Here is a 3,729-nt window from a genome sequence, read left to right as displayed (position 1 = left end):
ATGATCAGTTTAGAATTTCTGAAGTTGCTTAGATATAGTTAATTATTACCAGAAAATCCCTGTGCAGTTAAAGGATAGTGGTTTTGAATTTGAGGTATAATGACTTGAAAAAAAAAGTTTGTATTTCTATGGGAAAAATTGAAATTTCTTTATTATCTGACTTTTTTTGCACTATATTTTACCATCCTGGCTCAAAATTTCAGCTTTTGAGCCAAGAGAACTAAATTCATTATAGAGAATAAAATTCATGAATTTTAACTACAAAACAAAACAAATAAAAATCAAATTTTCATTTGTTTTTTGTGACTATCTATTTTCAAAAATATTTTATTAGAACTAATATGCTGTCTGCCAGAGTAATATAAAATTATGAAATCAATCCTTACAAACTAATGAATTCAAAGAAATTTTCTTGTGGAGGCCATGGCAACATTGATGGTAATGTTTTTGTGCTCCAGTAAATATATAAAATATAGATTACAGAAATGAGCTTGACTAGCTAATCAAACTTTGACTTCTTTTTCCGATGTCTTCTGCCTGACTATAAAGTAAGACAGAGATAAAAAATTGGCAGTACAAACCTGTTTGATGTTAATCCCTCTGGTGTGGTTGTGTAGTTCAACCATCGGTAATATTCATGAGATTACTATCATAAGGATTTATGGGAGACTTTGCTTTAAATTTTGTTTGCTTTTAATAACTAGCAATCAAATTGCAATAGTATTTTCATTAATATAGATATAGAACATTTATTTTTATATTGAAGAAATTTACTGCTTACTGAAAAGATATTATAACTAATATTATTTTTTTAGGTTATTGATAGGTGTGACCTTAACAAAATGACATCTTCAAACTTGGCCGTGGTTTTTGGTCCGAATCTTATATGGTGTCAATCAGGGCAGCTTTCACTCTCTGCCATCTCTCCAATAAATATGTTTACGGACTTTGTGCTCGTTAATCATGAGCAAATATTTATTATATAGTTTGTTGTTCTTGTTGTATTTTGTTGTTTTAAAGGCTTATTCAATTAGCCTTGAGTACATCAAAGTTAACTACTAGAAAAATCAAACTTGTTAATCAAGCATGTTTTTATTATCATTCCTGAAAATAATGGTTTCTTTATGTGTAAGAATCTCAGGGTATAAATTTCAGAATAAATGTACAAAGATACATGTCTATATTTCAGGCTTATGTACAGTATTGAAGTCTTAACCAAGTGCTATGATTAAATTAGATTTCGACATATAAAAACATTAATGTACATTTGTCTTTGGTTAAGGCATTTTATTATTGTTCTTACCTATCACTAAAATTCTCTTTTCAGTACAATGGTGGTAATGAATATTATTAAACAATTCTGTTTTGTATAAAATTTCGTATTTGCCCCATTGTTATTGTTGAACAATTATTTTATTTATAATACATAAATGGTTTTATGAAAATTTTGTTTATTCAATAAAAGTTCTGATTGCAACTTTATGCATACAGGGTTTAGCTGGATGAATTGTTACAATTGTGTGGCAAGTAAATATGTTTATATGGAATTATAAATATGGAAACACTTCTTCTCATAACTGTATCTTAGAATCATTCACCAATTTCTTACTCATAATTTAAAAAATATGATTCTAAAGTTTTCAGATGGTTGTAGTAACCTACAAGAATGACCTGTCTATGTTAATATACCATACTTTATGTGTAATAACATAGTTTTCAACGTAAGGGAACAGGTTTTTAAATAAATTTATGATGGGGCATTTAGCACTTATTATTGTGAGTAGCAAAATGTAACTTGAGTATTAAAAACTTACTACTTATTGAAATTAAATTAAACTAAGCGTCTCTACGATGTAATTGTAAATAATGTCATAGTTTATTTCTCTATCAATTTTTCTTAATGGATAAAAATTGTTTTCAGATTATGTATAAAATCACACCATATAAATCATTTTTAAATTTATAGTTTGTTGTGATATGACCCTTTTCTAGTGTTTTAAAAGACTAACTCAATAGTAGTGGCCACTTACATTTTTAAGTATCTCATTTCAGAAGACTATTAATGTCTCTTAATTAATTTATCAAATTCTTTTTTAATTTTTCCTAAATATCGGGAAAATAATTTTCAACTGCTTTTTCTTTTTTAATTTATATTTTAGTAAACATCACTGCGAATGAATAATGAGGCTTTTTAACTACTATTGGTGTTTTCTTTAATAAACATTATTCTAGTTATTATTTTGTAGTCTATCCACATTTCCTTCCTTTTTTTTTTCTCCTATTCTTTCTTTTAGCAATGCCAAAGACCCACATTTATAAAAATAAAAATAAGTTACCTCATAGATAATTTATATTATTGTAATTACTTTAAAATGTGTGATTTGAAACAAATATCTGGTCAGTTAATGTTTTTTTAATCAGTGAAATACATCACTGTTATCACTTTGAGTATTATTGAGTGAGTGAAGAGTAGGATAAGTTATTTTGGTGCTGCTAAACTTGTATTAAACCAGTAACTAGAAGAACGTGCTCAATGATGAATAAGGGTACTGTAAAATTATTTTTGGAATGATCTTCTCTGCCCTACTCAACGTTTTTTTTTTTCTAATATTTTTCTTTATTGCTTGCTGTGTTCTTCTCCCCTTTACATACCAATCTAAATTGTGATCATATGTCTTTATTTAGGTTTGAAGAATGTAAATATCTATTAAATTGTATATAATTATAGTCATCTGTAATTTATTATTTATCATTATAAGAAAAAGTGAATCATTATTAAAAAAATAAATACATAAATAAAAAAAAGAAAAAAAAAGAATATAATGAGAGTCTGGACTAATTCAGATATTTTACCGCATGTTGTGTAGTTTTAAAATTAAGAAGTATTTATGTAAAATATGAATAATATTACTAGATAAGAGTTGATTGTCAAAGAGTTAGTAATTAATGGCCTATTCAACACTGGAAAGAAAAATAATATAAAAAAGAAATGATATTACAATCAAGTTCAAATGAAAAAAAATTAGTTGCTGAACCATTCCATTCACTTACTCTCTTCTCTCTATTATATTTAAAAATATAGAAATACAATAAAAGACTGTGAATGTAGGATATAAGTAACAAATTTATTATTGTTATTTTTATTTATCTGTTTAAAAAAATTACATTCCCAATTCAAAGAATTCAATTTTGATGATTTAGATTTTAATTTATAAATCGAATAACAAATCTTATGTATTAATTATTTTTAAAAGTTATGATGTGATTTAAAAAATTTTATTTAGATATTTTTTTTCAAATATCATCATAAATTAATCGCCAAAATAAACAGAACTATTGTAACAATTATAAATAAATCACTATAAAATGTGTTTCTTAATTTGAAATAGTCTATCCTTATTTGTATATTCATAGGTATTATTTTTTCTTTAAATTAAGTATTTATGATGAAGATATTTTGTATTATCTAATAGGATGTAATAAAATTATTAAATTATTCTTTATTAAGAAGTTTTCAATTTTATGACATTTTGGGGGCCCATTGCTTCAAGCAAAACTAATATAATTAACCTTCTCATGGTCATTTCTGACATGTAGGGGATTATCTAATGGTAACCAACCTATTCTTAGTGGGGTTCATGTGTTCATTTTGTGGGACCAACACAAAATAAACAATTTTCTTGGGACCACCACTAAATAAACACTTTCCATGGGACCACCACAAAATGT

General features: G+C 25.9%; 1 protein-coding gene across 1 annotated transcript in view; it reads left to right on the top strand.

Moving 5' to 3' along the window:
- Positions 1–3,386, top strand: part of RhoGAP68F (Rho GTPase activating protein at 68F) — a gene marked incomplete in the record, with an annotated part of 32,410 nt that extends 29,024 nt beyond the window's left edge. Inside the window, 1 exon segment of the mRNA XM_067045400.1 lies at positions 816–3,386. Coding sequence (XP_066901501.1) covers positions 816–986 — 171 coding nt within the window.
- Positions 3,387–3,729: the final 343 nt, after the last annotated feature.

Source organism: Halyomorpha halys, unplaced genomic scaffold, assembly GCF_000696795.3.
Source record: "Halyomorpha halys isolate HHAL.00 unplaced genomic scaffold, Hhal_1.1 Scaffold2958.1, whole genome shotgun sequence".
NCBI lineage: Eukaryota > Metazoa > Arthropoda > Insecta > Hemiptera > Pentatomidae > Halyomorpha > Halyomorpha halys.
This window is presented reverse-complemented; position numbering and strand designations above follow the sequence as displayed.